The following is an 18138-nucleotide window of genomic DNA, read 5'->3' on the forward strand; positions in this document are numbered from 1 at the left end:
TGGAAAGAGTTTACAAACACAAACATGTTTGTCTGTTTGGAGAAGACTTGGCATCTTCTCTGTCGCTTTCTGGCCTTCAGAGAGACGACCAGAGAGACCAAGAGGGCCGGTGAAACCAGAGACCCACGGTCCAACCTCCAGGACAGCAGCAGCTGCAGCAGCTGCAGCAGCTGCAGCAGCAGCGAGTCCCACTGAGCTTCCACTGCTCACATCAAAAACCGCTCCGCTTTACTCAGAAATCATGTAACAAAACACAAACACACGCGCGCACACACACACAGAGCTGTCTTTGATTATTCTGCAGTCAGCTGACAGGAGGGTCATCTGATTAAAACAAGTGACACCAATGTTTCTGTTAATCTGGATTAAGGCCTTTTAGGAGGAAAGGATCAGGTTTTCATTATTGGCCACAATTAAGTCCTGAATGTGTCAATAGTTTATTATCCCATTAGATAAAATAGATATTTATTAAATATTTTTACTTTACTGTGCTTTTGTCCCATCATTGTTTTATTCCTTGTGCTTTATATGTTTTATTTTATTTTGTAAAGAACCATGGTCAAACTAGTTGTTTCTGTAAAAGGCTAAATAAATAAAAATACAATTATTTTTATTTTTTGTTCAATTGTCAATACCGCTGCTCTTGCTACTATTACTACTAATTATTCTTATTAATTTTTACCAATTATAATATTATAATTTGTAGAAGTAATTTACATATTTACTTATATTACTAAACATAAACTTATTTAATGACAATATTAATATTGCTAATATTTGTAATAGCAATTTAAACGTTTAGTTTCATTATTAGTAGTTGTAGAAATATATACAATTATTATTATAATTATTATTATTAGCAGTAGCACATTCCACATTTAGTTCAATTATTATTTATTATTATTATTATTATTATTTATGTATTTCCTATTTGTGAGATCTTAAACTAAAATAATTAATCTTTTAGTTGTCACCTACAACTTTGCTCAGCAATCAATGTTCAACTCTTCCTTTAAAGGTTTATTTTAAAACCATCTTGATTCTTATTCTAATTCTTTCATATTCATCTACTTGCATTTTGTTTTACAAACATATAAAAAAAAATCTTCTTCTAGTTTTCTAAATCTTAAACAAAATTGTGGATTTTTGCTACTACATTCGACCTAAATTAACCCGGAAACATTTTGCCTTCTAAGTAAAAAAGATAAATCAAACTAAATAAATGAATTCAAACACAAGAGAAGATAATCAGGATCACTAGAAAAGTGTTTTTTGTTGGTGACGTCCAGCGTAAATATGGCTCTCCTCCACGAACAGAACCAGCAGTTTGCGAAGCGTAGCCTCTCTGTTTCTGCGCAGCGCTCCGAGGGCCCAGAACGGCCCACAATGGCCGCCATTCTTAGCACTTCACTGTTCAAGACGACAGTGTCAGCGGCCCCCAGGCCGGTGCCGGGGTCCCGTGACCAGAACCCCGGCCGAGGCCGAGAACTGCAGCCAGCTGCAGGTATATCTGTGCATCTCGAACCTGGGCCAAGTTCACAGCATCGCACTAAACCTGGGCTGGGCCCGGAGTCAGAGGACCGGAGTCAGAGGACTGGAGTCAGTCCAGCAGCACGCCGGCCCGTGGTTCATCAGAAACCAGATGTGTCCTCTGAACTGGCAACGTTGCTACACGACAGGATGGCAAATACGTTTAAGGAGCTCTAATGTTGCGGAGGTTACAGGGGAAGATCCTGATTACTGGCTTACAGGTTTGTGAAAAAACTGATCGACCTTTGAGGCCTGATCGCAAATTTGGTCATAATGACAAAGAGAAATTGTCCATAGACCAGAACTGACATAATCAGAGTTTAATTTGGTCAGCTACTCGGTACTTGAGAAGACTTTTTACCAAATAATTTTTTACTCTTATCTGAGTAATTTCTTCGATGGCTACTTTTTACTTTTACTTAAGTAAAAATATGTTGAAGTACTCATTCTTGAGTAGTTTTTGGGTACTCTGCCCACTTCTGCACATAATTAACAATTTACCAACTTACTACCAAGTGTTGATTAATGATTTATCAGATTAAAATGAGTTCTGATTGATTAATCAAATCACTTAAACCTTCTGCTGGTGTTGTAGTTTGTCCACCATCCAGAAGAGGGCGACGCTGGTCATCCTTAAGCGAAGCCAGTTGACACAGAAATAAAGATGGTGGAAAAATCCCAAACCAGGAAAGAGAAATGGTCAAAATGAAGTCACATGAGGGATGCAAAATATATTTTAGAAATAAGTTTCTTTTGTTCCTTTCAAAAGTTAAAATACCTGAACTAAACCTTAAATCCCAGAAGAGTTGAAAATAAACCTTTATGGATGCAGAACAGAGACAGAAGGAGGAAGTTCAAACCACCTCTTCCATCGATCATAATGGGTGAGGATTAAGTCCCCTACTCCAACGTCTCTCTGCCTGGCTTTCTGACCAAATGGCCAGACAGATTTAAAGAGGAGCAGCAAAAGCAAATGAAGTGGAATAGAGGTGCTTTCCAACAACTGATAGAATCAGCCAAGACATGTTACTGTGGAATATTGTCTCTATGTTGTTAGCATGACATAACAGCCATGAGACCGCCATCCAGCTGCAGTCTTCAGTCAGAGGCCTTTTCAGGCTCGTTGTAAGACTGACTGCTACTGGAGATCATCTAAGATGACTCTGAAAATACGTTGCTGACGTGAGTTACGACAACATTTAATTTCTCTTTTGGATAATGAAGAGTTTTTGCAAAAAATCGAAAATGTTAGCCATCACTTTAACTATAACATTTAACATTTTTAACAGCAGTTTGATTAATTGTAGTTTTTTCCCCCCTGTTTTTAAACAAAATCAGCTATCTCAGGTTAAACATTTAACACAACCAGTGTCAGCTAGTGAGGTTTACTGATGTCGTTTCTGCAGTAAAGCCGCCGGACGGCCCTCTTTCTGTCCTCGCCGTGCCGCCGTAGCACACCAACACGGCACCCGTTTCACAAACACATGTACATGCAGGAGCTTCCAGGGACCAGGCTCAGGGGAGGTCAGATTCGCGTGTTTGATTTTGCCGTTGACACATCCAAGGCACTGCAATGGAACTGGCCCGCCGCAGCTGAAAATAGCTCATAATCAATCAGCTGGCAGACACATATCTGTGCTCTTAAAACGTATAAATGTGCAATGCAGAGGAGCGGATCGATGGGTGACAGGATTCCGAAAGCGTCGATACGGACATGCTCTTTGGCATAACAAGCTCTCGCCATCGGCCTGTACTTTATTTCCTGTGCCTGTGTCCGATGGGCCGGCCAGCATTAGGCCTGCTGGAAAAAATATCTGCAGTGAGTGGAGCAAGGTCTGTGAAGGACAACGGCAGAGGTGGACCGTCTGCTTTTATATAAAACCTAAAACAGGACGCGCATCCAGCTAAGCTCGATTGCTTTTTGCGGTTTCACGACGAAACATATTTGACTGTTGGTATGCAAAGCGATCTGTCCCTCCTCCATAAGCCTTCATGTGGGCCAACTTCCTCTTTAATTTACTCTGCGACTGAAAGCTGCCTTATCACGTTTATGATCTAAGACAGCGCAAACGACACAAATAAATGCACAATAAAATAAAACTGTGGATTGTATGAACCCAGCAGCAGCAGTGCTACTGCACTAATAAAAATAAAAAAAAAGAAAAAAGTAAAGCAACCAGGCCTGAACGTGCTGAACTTTGCTCTCTTCCTTTTAACCCGTTTGGCAGCAGAACCCGTCTGCCAGCGTTTCCAGCAAGTGGACTTAACAACAACAGGTGTCAACGCGCATGTGTGTGAAGCTTTTACACACACAGGCCGCGCCGCTGCCAGGTAGGACAGAGTGTCTGGGCCTCCGCGGAGCGACTGCAGGTTAGGACCAGAAAGAGGAAGCAAGCAAGAGGCCTCGTTACTCTGACAATTTCCAGACTCCAGGGCTCAACGTTTTCTCTTCCAACAGCAGGTTTTTGGTCTGAGCGGGCGGCGTTTTTTTAACCACGATAAAGACTGATTAGCAGGAAAACGCACACAGGATCAATAGGATAATATAAGTGATACTGAACAAAAGGTTCACTTTACAATCTCTGAGCAGAAACGAGAAAGTTATGAGGATGATTTACTGATCATCCTCTCGTTATCAGCACTGACAAAAGTATGATCTTAAATACAACATGACTTTTTATAAAAGTTTTGACTTAAATTACTGACTGTGTTGTTCTTTCAGCATCTAATGGTTAAATGATGATAATTGATTCATCACGATTAATCGATTTTATGTTTGTAATTTTCTTTTATTTATTTTACATGTTGCAGTTTACAAATGAATAATATTCATAAAATTATTCCTATTTTTGAAGAAAACTTTAGACAGTAGCTGTGTTAGTTTCTTGACAAGAAGGTAGTAAAAACATGTAACTATTTACTATATTTAACCTAATTAATCAGTTTTAATCATAATCTGAAGTTTTCATGGGCCAATCACCTGATTATGGTTTTAAAAGTTAAAAATATTTGCAAAATTTCTACGAAACTGTTGAACAGCGGAGCTTCACCTGCAAAAACACACAACCTTACCAAGCATTTTTGTCTAGTTTATTAGTACAGTTTAATTAAGACACAATTAACTCAAAAGTAACTAATCAGCAAGATAAAGAAGCTTGTTTTAAGTAAATAATTTTTTAATATTGATAATAAAGTACCAGTTCCATTGGCAGATTATTTCACTTGTAACATGGGGGAATTTTTGTCTTCTTATAAATTAAATAATCTGCCAATAGAATTAGTAATTTTTCATCAATAATAAGGAATTATTTACATAAAACAAACTTCTATCTCTTGCTGAAAAGTTACTTGTAACTTGGTGTCGTCTTATTTCAAGTATATAAAAATATATGCACTAGAAATTAGACTAAAAATACTTGGTAAGATCTTGCAGTGCTTCACCATTTGCTGTGTACTGCTGGTCAGCTGGCTGAGTGTAGTAGCTAAATGAAAGCTACTAAATTTATACCTGGGAAACATAAAGAAATAAAATCAAACACAAAGTTTTTGGCTGTGATTTTTGTAGCTCCTGCTTAAAGACAGGCATAAGAAGTGCTTTTATAATTTAAGATAATGTTAAGTAATCAAAAACTCACAACTACTACAGTAAACTCAGACTTTCCCTCAGAATATTATAAGCCTGGCGGGCCACCAGGCTTTACTGGTGCCTCCTCCAGGCTTAGTATTGTTTATTTATTTTAGTTATTTTTTTTATTATTGCCTTTTTTAAGACTTTATAATTGGTGTTTAGGTATTAATATCCCAGTCTTCCAATAACACAAAGCTATCAGGTGATATTTTCAAATTTCCTGTCATCTTTAAACATTTTTTAACTGAAAAACATGGCGGCTGTCTGCCTTAGCGCCCTGAGCTCTGGGCTTAGCAAGTTTTCTGGGGGAAACCCTGAAACTTTTGCAGTCCTCTTTAAGCCAGTTGACCAGCAGTGCTTAGCAATGTGTTAATCTATGCTTCACACACCTGGAGAAAACTCCGCTCACTCCAGCACTTTCTCTTAAACCTCAATGAAATGACGTGAAGCCATATCAAAATGATTTAAAATTTTAGATCTGAAACAGTTTTCTTCAGGAGGGGCAGGAAAACTGCACAGGCAGAACTTTTTAAAAGTCTGGTACTGATAATCGGATCATGCCTAGTGGAAATCTATTGCCAACAGAAGAAAATATGGATAGAAATGTAGCAGAAATACAGAAAAAGATACTGCGACTATGTTTAGGTGGGTTTATTAAAAACACACAAGCTGCTCAGTTTATATAATCCACACTTTTGTCTTCATTCCCCTCTGTTAATGTTTGCTCATGTCACAGGACAGCTGTGTTATCAGCGCTTTAGCCTGCACTGATAATACTGATTTTACTTACAATACAGCACACTCTTCAGGATTTCAACACTCAGAAGAGCGCAGTGTTTACAGGGCTGTAAAAAGGAAGTAATAAAAGACCTGAAACGTTTACGACGCCAGGATTTTTACATGATGTCACTTTGATGCCAGGATTCAGACTTAAATACGCCCAATCTGCTTTTTTTTTTTTTTTAATATTTTGTTTGGTTGGTGGTTTTATATTTATCCGGCTGCGGCACTGACTCGGAGCGGCGGAGACAAACACAGGCTGGGGATTGTTTCAGCTCCACCTTACAGATTCATGTGACTTTCCAAGCATCACCTGACTTCCACTCTCCTGTTCCACAGGCAGGAAAAGCATCGATGCGAAGTTAAAAATATAAAAATCTGTCAGAGAAGACCGAGACGTATGCAACAGGATTGCTGAAACACAGGCTAACAGATGTGCCTTTGGCCGAACCCTTGGAGATAAAAGAGGAGCCAACTTTAAAGATAAGAGGGGACAACTTCCAACGGGCAGCGCTCCTTCAGACGGCACCTGATAAAGATGTGAAAAGCAGCTAAAAATAAATCCATCTTTTTATTGCAGCAGAATTATCTCTAGATAAATCCAACCTTTAATTTCAAGACATTTATTCCATGAGGGGGAAAAAATATGCTGGTATTTGCAGTTCAGTAGTATTTGCGTATTTATCTGTGGAATATATCATTAGATTATTCGTGGATTTAAAAAAAAAATTTCTTTCAATATTCAGAAGAAAAAGCGGTTTGAATATCTGAGTGCAATGCTGCTACTTGACACGCTATCGGCAAAGCAGCAAATCTAGGAGTTTCCGCTGATTGGCTGCAATCTTTATCTCCTCAGGAGCAGCGATAGAGAAACTGTAGATATTAGCTTCTGCAGTAGTGCTATGACAGTTTACACTGTACACATTAATGAATGTTAAGGTGCATACCAATTAAAATAGGAAGTTATTAGTTTTTACAAGGAGTCATGAGTATTAATGGGATTCAGATACTCATGCCGGCTGTGGTCTGTATATTTGAAACAGAAACAGGCCCACAGTATCATAAATCCTCCACCATACAGGTGATTTTCCACATATTCTTCAATTGTTAGGGTTGTCCCAATCCAATATCAGCCAAAAAATGAGTCAAATTAGCAAGCATCTAAAATGTACAATGTTAGCAGGCCGTTAGAAACACTCGGCTCCAGGATTTAGTCCAGCCCAGCATTTAGTCCGTTCCAGCATTTCTCTGTAGCCCCCAGATCCGTTGGTTAATAACAAATGGATCAGTTGTTCTCATACCTTTTGTTGTGGATTTTTGTTCTCTGTTTGACTAATATCTCCAACATTTCCCACTAAAATAAGTTGTAAAAGTTCAAATGATTTATGCTTATAACGCATCATGTCAATATCGGTGTCAGCCGATGCAATATCGGTATTGTATCAGAACTAAAGCGGTTGTATCAGGATATCCCTATCAATTGTTTCATGGACCCACATGTTGTGTTTGTTGCAAAAAAGCTCATTCTTAGCTACAGAACTGTTTTTAAAAATCCACTTGTTTACGTGTTTGAATGCAGGACCAAAAATGTCAATGAAGACTTTGTGTGACCCAACCAGGGTTCACCAACTCAAATCTAAGACTTTTTAAGACCACGATGAATTGAATTTAAGACCTATATCTCCACAGAAATGTACAGACTTCGTCCCGCCAACTGGCAATAAATTTCCCATGATAAGTGCAAAAAAGCAAGCAAGCTAGCTAGTAAGGTAATATTAGCAGCTAGTTAGCGGTAGCCTAACCCATTTTGAGTCACAGGAATGCAATGAAGAGGTCAGAGTGCGATTCAAACTTTTGCCCAACAGAAAATACATGAGAATCAATAGTCCTGTCAAGACTAAATACAAGAGTAAGGAATAACATATTAATAACATATTACCTTTTCAAAGAATTTAAGACTTTTTAAGGCCTTAATTTTTGGTACATGAATTCAAGAACTTTTTAAAGACGCACGGACGTCCTGCCAACAGTGAGGTTTTTTGTTTTTTTTTACCTCTCACAGTTATTGCACTGACTATATGATTTAGGTCACATGTGTTGAACTCAAGGCCCAGGGGCCAAATCCGGCCCGCCATATCTTTAATGTGGCCCTCTAGATTCTTGACAAAACACCAAGCGTGTTTAAATATTATGTTATCAATCAAATCAAAACAGTTTTTATCCATTTACTGATAAATTATATCCATCAGTCCCTCCAGTTTCTTGAGAGTTATCATGGAAAATCACACAAAATAAAAATAAAAAAAACGCATAATTTGAACTTTCTTACTTTTACTAAACAGCTGCCTCAGCCTTAATTGATGTCAGATTATTGTCCACGATCTAAACAGCGAGGAATAAAAAGTCGCATTTACCGTCATAAATAAGCACAAAGATTTCCAAATGTTCAATAATATTATTTAATTTTAAGAATTGATTAATATTTTAAAAGTCTGTGATCGGGTTTTATCAACACATCCTGGCACAACCGGCCCTTTAAGTGCATTCGTGATCTTGGTTTGGTCCAAAACAAAAATGAGTTTGACTCGCCTGATTTAGGTAGTAGATGTTTTCTGATTTGTAAACATCAAACTGCATCTCTTCTCTTGTTGCTCATGGAAATGTCACTTACATGACTAGTTCCTGTTAATGTTGGTCCACTTAGATAGTATATTTACATTTTCAGTTCAAATAAATTTTATTTTAAAGGATTGAGTCGCCTGAGGACTCTAAACGTTGGATTTTCCCACATTGAATACAGACTGAACTTTTCTACCAGCTTCAGAGGGAAATTAAAGCACTGCAATAAAAGATCAATTCATTTTGCACATCTTTACCACAGGGGTGTCATTGCATGTGGTCGCCGACGTAAACCTGCTGTTATTTACATGTGAAGCAAGAGGGGAAGCAGAAGGAGAGTACTGTAATCGGCGAGTCGCTTTGCATGTCCAAACTTCCTTTTACAGGCAACAGAGGAGGCCCTCTGCTGTGTCCAAGGTACTGGATGAGCCTTCCAAACAATCCGGGGCACCATGGAAAGACTCACCAGGAGCTGCACCTTGCAGCTCTCAGCATTTCCCAGCAGCACAAGCGTCCTGTGTAAAGGAAAGCCCGCTGCTCCGAGCGAAACCCCGACCCGCGCTGCTTCTGAGGCTGCTGTTGAATCAATACAATGGCTCCAAAGAGGTCCGACACTGGCCACATTTCAGCGCAGGTCAGACCCGGCTTTGCATATCGCCATGGAGACATGTCAAACACGCTGACGTGAGGAGATATATGTATGATTTTCCAAAGGCCGACTACAATCGCGGCTCGGCTCACCACACCCAGAGCAAACATATCTCAGCCGTGTTCACGTCATGACCGACACCAGAACCCATGCACACGCCGCCGTGGCTTCCAACAACACACAGCCAGAACCAGACAACCCAAACCCAGCAGGCTGATCCCGATCCCCATTACTGGCCCTTGTAACGGCGGTGCGTTCGCTGGACTCTTACTATTGTGCGCAGTCGATGAGCTGGTATTCGTTGGATCTCTCGAAGCATGCCTTCACTCCTTCGTCGTCCCACAGCTTCTTTGCGTGATCGAAGAACTCCTGCAGAAAAAAGACAAAGACGGAGGAAAGTTTTACTCCAGTTTATCATAACATTTAAAAACTCTGTTAAAGTCAGCTGGTGCTCAAAAGACCAAAGGAAAATAATAACACGTGTTTCCAGATGACTTCTAGAAACAAAATAAAGTATATAAACAAAATGTATTTACTGTGCCTCGTTTTACTGCCAGTATAATTACACTTCCACAGCAGTTATTTGATTTAAATGTATGTTTAATTTTACTTGTATTTCTTCATCTAATCATTTATTTTTTAAAATAATCTAGTTATATTTCAATTTAGTTCTATTCATTTTTATGTAAAAAAAGTATTTTTTACATAAAAAATAACTTAATTTAAATTAATTACAAATTATTTATTTTTTAAATATGTTATTATTTTACACTAGTTGTTTGAATTAAATGTAGATTTTAGTTCATTATGCTGCTGTCTTTAAACTAATTTATCTAATTATATTGGATTCCACTTTACTTCTATTTTATTAGTTTTTTTCTACTTTTTAATTAAGTTATTTTTTTACATTTTATTTTATACTAGTAGTTTGAATTAAATGTAGATTTCAGTTTGTTTTTCTATTTTTTGTATTTATTTATACCACCTGCTCAAATAAAGCATTTTACATTTTCTCTTTTTTTACCTTTATTTGTGTATTTCTATAATTTTTTTAATTAATTTTTTTACTCCAGTTTCCCAAATTAAATGTAGATTTTAGTTTTGTTCTTCTGCATTTATTTATTTTCAACTTGTTCATATTTTGTCTATTTGTTCATTTATTGTATTTTTGTGATCTTCAAGGATTTAAGATTTTTATTCCTACTTAGTGTCTTTTCCTGACACCAACTCAATTGTTTCCAGCAGATCTTTTGTTAATGGCACATTTTTAGTGAATTTTAATTTTTTTTTATTCTCCATGCTAACCTCGTCTATCTCACCGTTTCGTTATTGTACAGTGTTGTCCTTGTTAAATATGAAAAGTGCTCTAAAAATAAAGACAGTTTGGTGAGTCAAAAACTACAATTAGGATATTTAGTTTCATTTTTCCCCCCCAATAAAAATACAAATACAAAATGAATTTGATATTTATGTTAGCAGAAGCTCAGCTACATCAGTAAACATGCATGTGTTGCTCACAGCAGGTCCCAGCAGCACAAACTGTTCCCAAGTCAGTTCATGGCGGTCGCTCAAGTTTTTCCAGGTACGTTTTTCACGGGACGCTTTGCACACAGCGGCCAACGTTTCGCAGCCTGCAGCATTTTAAAGCCGATGATTCTTCATAAATAATGTTCAGTCTTGTTCTCGGTGTCATTTTGTTTCGCTCATGCATCATAATCTGTCGTGCTTCATCATCAACCGGCCCAAATGGTGAGAACAGGGTTGAAGTTTTAGAAAATAAGATAATTAAATCTAATTATATGACTGATTTGGCCATTTTTATTCATATTTATCTATAGAATTTTGTTTTACCCTTTCATGCATGAATTATGATCCTTTATGTCAGGATTTTTTTCCAAACTGATTTTGATTTTCTTAAGGCATAAAAAAAGTAGGAAAAAAATTTTCCAAATAATTTTTTATTTTAGGTGATCCATTGTAATTTTCTCCAAATACAAAGTTGTTATTTGAAAAATCTATCAGTAGTATTGTTCTTTAGGGGTTATCTGATGTCACAATATTTTTATTACCTGCCATAGTCGTCTACAGCAGAAGGAGGGACCGGGTCGGTCGGCATGCCTTTTTGTCTGTCGGCCATATTGGATTTAACAAAAATTATTTCTTGCATTTGCAGCTGATGGCCAGTAGTTGATGGTGTATTTTATGACGCATTAGTGTCCACTTCAGTGGTCTGTGTGCATTTGTAACATAAAAATCCACAAGAAGCACAAGAAGATGGCTTTTAGACAGCTGTCCACTGTAGTGACCGCTACGCATGAAAGGGTTAAATACCAAACTCACACAGATAAACAGATGTGTGATGGTTTCAGTTTATTTGTGGGTATGAAAAGGAAAGATGCTGAGGAAGAAAATGACAATGAGTGGCTGTAAAAGTGGTGAACAAACCGGTGAAGGGCTGATTGATCCGCAGTGCCTGCAGGCAGCGGCGCTAATACGCAGCTTTATTGGTCACATCGCAGGGATGCGTTGCCAGTTCTGACCAACATCCATCATCTATACCAGAGGACGGCACATGTTCTGGAACAGGGGTGTTCAAAGTGTGGCCCCAGGGCCATTTGTGGCCCTTGCATGAATTTTGAGTGGCTCCTGACTGCAATTCAAGACAAACGTGACCTTCCAACATCTTTTGTAATTTTTTCTTTTAATAATGGCAAATTTTTATCTTTTTTAGCCAAAAATGTTAAGTACAACACAAAGACTTTTTTCTTTAGTTACCCTTTTTTATCTCATAAAAACATCCAGAGAGTTTTTTACTCAAAAACAGACAAGCATGCCGTTTGGCAACAAGGCAAAGAGATAAATTTATAGAAGAAAATTCTTATTTATGTTACTGGGGATAAACTAAAATGAAAAATAATGAGACCAATTTATTGTGCAGGTGAAAGAAAAATAATTTACAATATTTTTGGGTTTTTAATTGGGGATAAAAACCTAAATGTTCTAAAGTTTGGCCTCTGAATACGTTCATCTTGGGGATTTTGGCCCTTCATGTAAAAGTTTGGACACCCCTGATATAGGGGTGTCCAAACCCTATATCAGGGTTTGGACCCTGATATAGGGTCCAAACCCTATATCGAACATATCGAACCGGTCATGACAACCTCCTCTAGCTGCCTTCATTTTGTGAAGAAGGACACTACTGACCCATTCATTTAAATCATGCGTCCATGGATTTTTTTAATTTAAAGAAATTTTTATTCTGGCTGCGAGAGAGGGAGAGAGAGCAAGACTTCAACAGAAAGGCTGAACACAGTATGTTCTTTTCGTCCATCAACAAAAATCAACCACCAAACATTGATGGAGCTGGAAAAGCCACATCCAGTGGACAACAACCTTTACCCAGAGTTCAATAGGAGAGTGTCAACCTACCACAGACATCTACAGAAAAATAAGCATTAAAAAAGATTAATCTATAGAAACAAGATGTCAGAGAGTCCCTCCTACACCAATGGTATCCAAACTTTGTAACTAAGTCAAAATTGTCGAGTCAAAATTTCAAAATCTAAAATCAAGCAAATAAGTCAAAAATGTTTGCAGGAAATGGATCTTATTCATTATAGGTCCAAAACCTAAAAGGTATTTTTTGTGTTTGCTGTATTCAAGGAAAAGCATCCAGTTCGCAAATAAATTAGAGTTTGATCAAACAAATTTGTTTTCAGTTACAAGAACAAGATTTGGGTCACTTTCATTCAAAGCTCTTGCTATATTTAGCAAAGTTTAATAAATTAAATAAAAGCTGATTTGGGTGCAACAAAGTCGGCTTTTCAGTAAAAGTTTCTGGATGAACGTGGTTCTACTTGGTTGGTTATAAAAACACAAATACTTTGTACTTTTACCTTAATTTTACCCTGATAACAAATAAAATGTCTCCATCTGAATCAACCACCTGTACTGGTTGGGCTAAATTTGCATCATTCTTGAATTGCAGTTGGGGGCCGCACAAAATAAGTCCAAGGGCCACTAATGGCCCCTGGTAGGAGTGGCTTGTAATTGTATAACGTTTTATCAAGTCCAGAGGACTCCAAAGCTTCACGCTACATTCACACACTGCGCGTTCATTGCATCGTTTGTCATTTATTGTGAAAGATTTATTGATGTCTCGATAAAAAAATTTATTTTTACTATTTTCTCCACAAACAGTGGATATGGAAATTCTATATAATTAATAACGATCAGTATATATTTTTTAAAAATGGTCAACTACAGTTACTATGTGTAGCTTAAATCACACTTCTTCAGGAAAGTGGCATCCTAAAGAAGACTATTTCAACCTGGCATGTTTTTCAAGAACAGCATTTGTGCTTGTGGCGCTGTGAGCGCTGTGTCATGCAGTCGTAGCCGTACCTAAAGAAGTAATAAATAGTTATTTATTGTCATTTATACCTTTATCACAATACATAGTTCCCACAAATCTGAACCAGAAGTGATCGGCGCCATCTTAGTAGGCAAGTGCAGCACAAAGCATGGCGGACCCATGGCTTCCAGACCAACAATAACAACATATGCAGACACTCTGGACCAAAGTGCAAGAGAAAGATACATGAACAAAATGGCTGCTGTCGTGATCGGCCCGCATGAGATGGAGAAGGAAAACATGTCAGACGATGTGGACAAGCTGCCTCCGATCTCAAACTAAGACAGAGTTAGCCAGTGAACAGGAAGAGTGTGTAAATCTGGGATGCATAGAATCAGTGTTTCAATGAATTTGTAAAGGACATACAGGAATAACAAGCTTCTGGTGAGCGTCAGAGTGAGTACATGTAGCAACAAACAAGTAGGCTACATGTCCATCCTAGCTAGCAGGCTAAAGCTACTAGCTAAGCTAATTTTACTAGTTCGGCAGTAAGTACTACCACATATATCACTGATGCTCATCTTAGTATAACACAGAGGTAGGCAGAGTACATAAAAACTGTAATTAAATAATATGTTTTATGTACTTACACTGTTTATAAGTAGTTGTGCGTTCACACCAAACACTTTTTGAGCATCATGCGAATCTGGTTTACATTCAAAGTCAATGGGTAGGTGTGTCGATGGCCGTGGAGGCACGTTTTGAGCATCTAGTGCAGCGAGATTTGAAACATTTCGACCATTTGTAGCGTCCAACAGAGAACGACGTCTAGAGCTGACGCGTTTGACGCGCCCTCGACGCGTCTCCACATAGACTTTGAACGTAAATCAGACGCGCAAAACGCTAGGTGTAGAGCAAAATGTCCAACATCTACATTCAAGGTGCACACGCTTCGAACTTGAAGCGTGGGATGCATTTTTGACAAGCGCAACGCTTGTGGTGCGAAGGCATCATTAGATAGGAACGAGGCGGGGGCTAGTTTTAAAATTCAAAGTCCATTTCGTCCACCCCTGGTTCAGACCGAAGGAAGCCTGGAGATTCAAACGTCTCTGATGCTTAATGTTGTTTAAAACGTACATATAGTAACCTATTCTTTACATTAAGAAGGCATCTGTCAGAATGATGCCTTCTGCAGCTCACTTCCTGTTCCTGGACAAAGAGGAGCATTATGGGGGAAGGGGAGGGGGGCTCTCATCCCATCCATGACTCTAAGACATTTCCCAGGACTCTCTGTTTGCCCTGTGCAGAGACCATTGGGCGCTCAGCCTTTACCGGCTCCTGTGAACATGTCTTTCAGACTGGATGGGCTCCTCCTCTAGCCTGGCACCGCCACATGACTCTCTGCACTCAGCACTGGCTCGACGCTTCTGCAGGGGAGGGGGAGTAGCCGTGAACCAGAGAGAGGAGAGGAGAAGAGAAGAGAGGAGCAGCTTGATAAATGATCACATGCTCCGGGAGATCTCCTCTCGGCGGATCCGGTGATTAAGTTCAACGTGGAGAAACTCCACTGATCTCGTACAGTGTCACACAATAAGCTCAAGTAACCCTCGCTCTCAGGGTGTGAAGAGTGTGAGGCTGAGTTTTCTGCACTCAATCAATCTTCAAACCACTTCTGCTAATATTAGCTAAACTTGAGATTAGGATTTTTTTTTCTTGCAGGGGCTCAAAGTCCTGGGATGTTTTGGGCTTGATGGAGGGAGGATGAGGAGGGAGGGGGTGTACGATCCTTAGGGCTCTTTTCCACAGAGGCGTGTGACACTGGGCTTTTCAATAAATGCAGTGTGTGCTGCAGTGCCCTACAGAGGAACTGATAACACAGAAAGAGACCAGGAGGGAATTTGCTGCCTTAACCCAAGTTTTTTTGTTTTTTCATTAACTCTTTCACATCTTCCCAGTCTGCCTCCATTCCACGGGAACAGAGTCTCTGCTCAGACTGAGTTTAATCAAGTACAGTCCGTGATGTAATGTCAGCTGAATCATATAGGTCAGGGCTGAGACGGGACAAAATGGCCTACATCTCATTTGACTTATCAAAACAGTTGGAACGGGAACTTCTCTTTCAGGGGAAATCGAGCATTCCTTCGCCTTACTTTCTGCATTCAGCAAAAGTCAACGACTGTTTTTAAAAACAACATAAGCTCGCCACCGTTTACTGGACTTGAAAAGAAGAGGTGCACAAATACAACCAAGCACTGCAAAAACACAAAATCTTACCAAGTGTGTTCGAGTTCCTATTGCAAATATCTTTGTACACTTGAAATAAGACAAAACTTCCTTAATACTGATTTAAAAAGTACTAGTCCTATTGGCAGATTATTTCACTTATAGGATGGGAAAATGTCTTATTATACGTGAAATTATCTGGCAATTAATATTAAGAAACTACTGACTTAAAACAAGCTTTCATTTCTAGCTTAAAAGTTATTTGTAATTTTGTTTAGTCTTATTTCAAGCTTACTAAGATATTTGCACTAGAATCTAGACCAAAAACACCTGGTAAGATTTTGTGTTTTTACAGTGAAGTTAAGTAGAAGCTAAGGCAAAACCCAAATGACTTAAATGGTTCATAACAAACCAATGAAAAGCCGTTTTGATATATAGCATGCAATTATGAATGCACTGTTATAGAAAATAATAGTTATAGAAAATAATAAGAAATAATGTTAAAACCAAGTTAACATGAAGAGTAATTTATCAGATTATTCTACAAATGTGAGACAGGTGGGTGTAAAAATAGGTTCATACCCACGTCCTTTGAATGCATAAATATACTTTACTGCTGTTCTTCTTTTGTTTTTAATTTATTTTGTTTACTCTGTCACTACACTACGTTCAATAAAGCAAACCAAATAGAAGCCAGGGATACAACATTTTTGCCCTTATATTAACAGCATAATTAGTCAGGCTATCTGTAAACCAACAGTTGGTCTAGCTTGGCTAATATAATTTCAAAACAGTTTTGTTTTTATAGAGAAGATGGGGGACACTCCTTTAGTTTGCATACAATAACTATCAACGTTTTTCTATGAACAGAAATATGTCCAAACATCCAAACTGGTCTATCTTTTTGAATATACAACTAAAGAAAATCCAGCACTTTTCTGTAATCTCAGTAAACAGACTTTAAAATGGTGACAACTTTTATTAAAGCCTTGGTATACACACCCACAAATACAGGAACTTTATTTATTATTACTTAAATTTACTTCCCCCAGACAGACAGTCACATGCTGCCAGCAACTGGGTCGCAGTTTTCGAAACACCTTGCCAAAGAAATATTGTGGATTTGTAATATCACGAGATTTCGTGAAACAAGATTTTGTAGAAGCCCAGTTGAACCGTAGATCTGTGTCTGATCATGATCAACGTTTGCAAAGAGACCTGGATTTCCTGGGCTTCTTACAAGGAGACCCAGGACTGAAAAAGGGTTTTTATCTTTTAACATGAGGTTTTAAATACATGCCAAGTGCTCAACAAGAGGGAACAAACTTCCTGGACACAAAAATAACGATGCTCACCAACAGTCCAACAATCTTGACCCAACTTTTAGGAAGAAAATATACTATGTGGCTAATTTGTAATGTGGAACCATGTTCGGTTATAGAGCCACACCTGTTTTAAACAGAAACATTAGTGCTAGTCAACAAGTGTGAAAGAGGAAAACAACACAGTGCAAATCAGAGGCCAAGGCTCATTTGAATTTGCTCCAGTTCTTTTGAAAGACACTGTCGAGTGGCTAATGTTGCTACAGCAGAGGCATTTGTTTCCATTTGCATAGACGACCGTTTGCATCCGTGCTTTCTGTTTCATGTTATACTGCAGATAGAGGAGGCGGAAAAACTTAAGGTCCTCAGTCAGCACCAAACCTTTAACTCCAACACTTCAAAGCTGTGAAATAAACGATTTCTTCTGATCGTTCTGCGATTAAACAAGCAAAAGGACAAAAAAGAATTAAAATGATATTTTGGGTTATTTTAAAAGCCAACATCCAGAATTTAAAAAAAACAACTACTTTTAGGAGTATGAACAGGAGTTATCCGAAATGGGACAGTTTGTACCTGCTGACAACTCATGACTACAGCAGAATATAAGTAGGTTACAGAAAATGTTTCTGGTAATAAGGAAGTCCAAGATTTTAAAAGTAACAGTTTTAAGACTTAAAGTTCAACGCCATGGGCGGCGCGTCTCGGGTTTGACTCCTGACCTCATGACCTTTGCTGCACGGCTTCCCCCTTTCCTGCCTGAAACACTAAATAAATGGCCACTAGAAAATATAATAAAACAATTATATCGTTTAAGTTGTTTAAAGGTTAAAGAGAAGTCAAGTTGCATCAGAATACCCAAACGTAAAAAAGTAATTATTTAAAACGACTAAAATGTTGCATCATATTAGGAATGAAACGATTAATCTTATTAACGAATCGATTATTGGAATAATTGTCAACTAATTTAGTAATCGATTAATTAACTGGAGTTTACAAACTCAAAAATGGCATATTGATGAAGGAGCAACACTCT

The 18138-nt window shown here is 38.3% G+C and overlaps 1 protein-coding gene across 2 annotated transcripts in view; it reads right to left on the bottom strand.

The window, feature by feature from the left end:
- Positions 1-18138, bottom strand: part of gnal2 (guanine nucleotide binding protein (G protein), alpha activating activity polypeptide, olfactory type 2) — a 78743-nt gene that overhangs the window by 27240 nt on the left and 33365 nt on the right. For both annotated transcript variants that reach the window (XM_007567387.2, XM_007567388.2), the window contains exon 5: positions 9478-9575. In XM_007567387.2, coding sequence (XP_007567449.1) covers positions 9478-9575 — 98 coding nt within the window. The remainder of the gene's footprint in view (positions 1-9477; positions 9576-18138) is intronic.

Source organism: Poecilia formosa, unplaced genomic scaffold (genome assembly GCF_000485575.1).
Source record: "Poecilia formosa unplaced genomic scaffold, Poecilia_formosa-5.1.2 Scaffold208, whole genome shotgun sequence".
Taxonomy (NCBI): Eukaryota; Metazoa; Chordata; class Actinopteri; order Cyprinodontiformes; family Poeciliidae; genus Poecilia; species Poecilia formosa.